Source organism: Mus pahari, chromosome 18 (genome assembly GCF_900095145.1).
Source record: "Mus pahari chromosome 18, PAHARI_EIJ_v1.1, whole genome shotgun sequence".
Classification (NCBI taxonomy): Eukaryota; Metazoa; Chordata; class Mammalia; order Rodentia; family Muridae; genus Mus; species Mus pahari.
This window is the reverse complement of record NC_034607.1, coordinates 495,195-496,252: the sequence shown is the minus strand read 5'-3', so window position 1 is coordinate 496,252 and position 1,058 is coordinate 495,195. Positions and strand designations below refer to the sequence as shown.

Genomic DNA, 1,058 nt, shown 5'->3' with positions numbered 1-1,058 from the left:
ACCCTGTAAGGGATGCAGATACACAGACACACCCTGCAAGGGATAAATTTACACAGACATACCCTGCAAGGGATGAAGTTACACAGACACACCCTGTAAGGGATGCAGCTACACAGACACACCCTGTAAGGGATGCAGCAGCGAACATGGGGACTAGAAGCTCTAAGAGCAGAGATGATGATGCTCACCATTCAATCTCCTCAGGCTCTCGGTCCCTCAGCAGCTCCTGGACCTCCTGCCGGCAGCGCTCCTGGTGTTCCGGGTGCCTCGCCAGGTTGTACAGGATCCAGGAGAGTGCACTGGCTGTGGTGTCATGGCCTGAAGGGGAGAGAGACAAGCAGGTTTGTGTCCCTGGCCTGTTTCAGTCAAATGGGGTACCTGTATCCAGACAGAAAGGCTCCAAAAAGGAATGGATGGAAAGAAAGAACAGAGGGAACCTAGGTCTCCCCAAAACACTTACTTGAGTTTGGCACCCCTCTACCTCCTCTGTAGCCCTACACAAGGACACTCACCTCCAAACATGAAGGTGTCAGCTTCTGCTCGGANGTCCTCATCTGACAGCTCTTTTCCATCTTCATCCTGAAGACAAAGCAAGACCTCGATTCATACCACACAAGTGTTTGAATGCTGGACCTCAGAGAGTAGCACTATTAGGAGGTGTGGCCTTGTTGGAGGAACTGTGTCACTGTGTAGGTGGGCTTTGAGTTCTCTCTTTTTTTAATTAGATAATTTCTTTATTTACATTTCAAATATCATCCCTTTTCCTAGTTTCCCTTCTGAAAATCTCCTATCCTCTCCCCAACCATCCCACTCCCACTTCCTGTCCAGTCATTATCCCATACTAGGGCACAGAACCTTCACAGACCAAGGGCATTTCCTCCCATTGATGAACGACTAGGCCATTCTCAGCTACATATGCAGTTAGAACCATGAGTCTATGTGTTTTCTTTCATTGGTGGTTTAGTCCCAGGGAGCTCTAGGGTTACAGGTTAGCTCATATTGTTGTTCCTCCTATGGGGCTGCAAACCCCTTCAGCTCCTTGGGTACTTTCTCTAGCT

At 48.9% G+C, this 1,058-nt stretch overlaps 1 protein-coding gene across 1 annotated transcript in view; it reads right to left on the bottom strand.

Annotated features, from left to right (window-relative positions):
• The window catches only part of LOC110335977 (cytochrome P450 4F5-like), a 12,595-nt gene that overhangs the window by 2,368 nt on the left and 9,169 nt on the right, over positions 1 to 1,058 (bottom strand). The window contains exons 7-8 of the mRNA XM_021218416.2: positions 513 to 579; positions 189 to 318 (exon numbers count right to left, since the gene is read on the bottom strand). Of these exons, the coding sequence (XP_021074075.1) occupies positions 189 to 318; positions 513 to 579 (197 nt within the window). The remainder of the gene's footprint in view (positions 1 to 188; positions 319 to 512; positions 580 to 1,058) is intronic.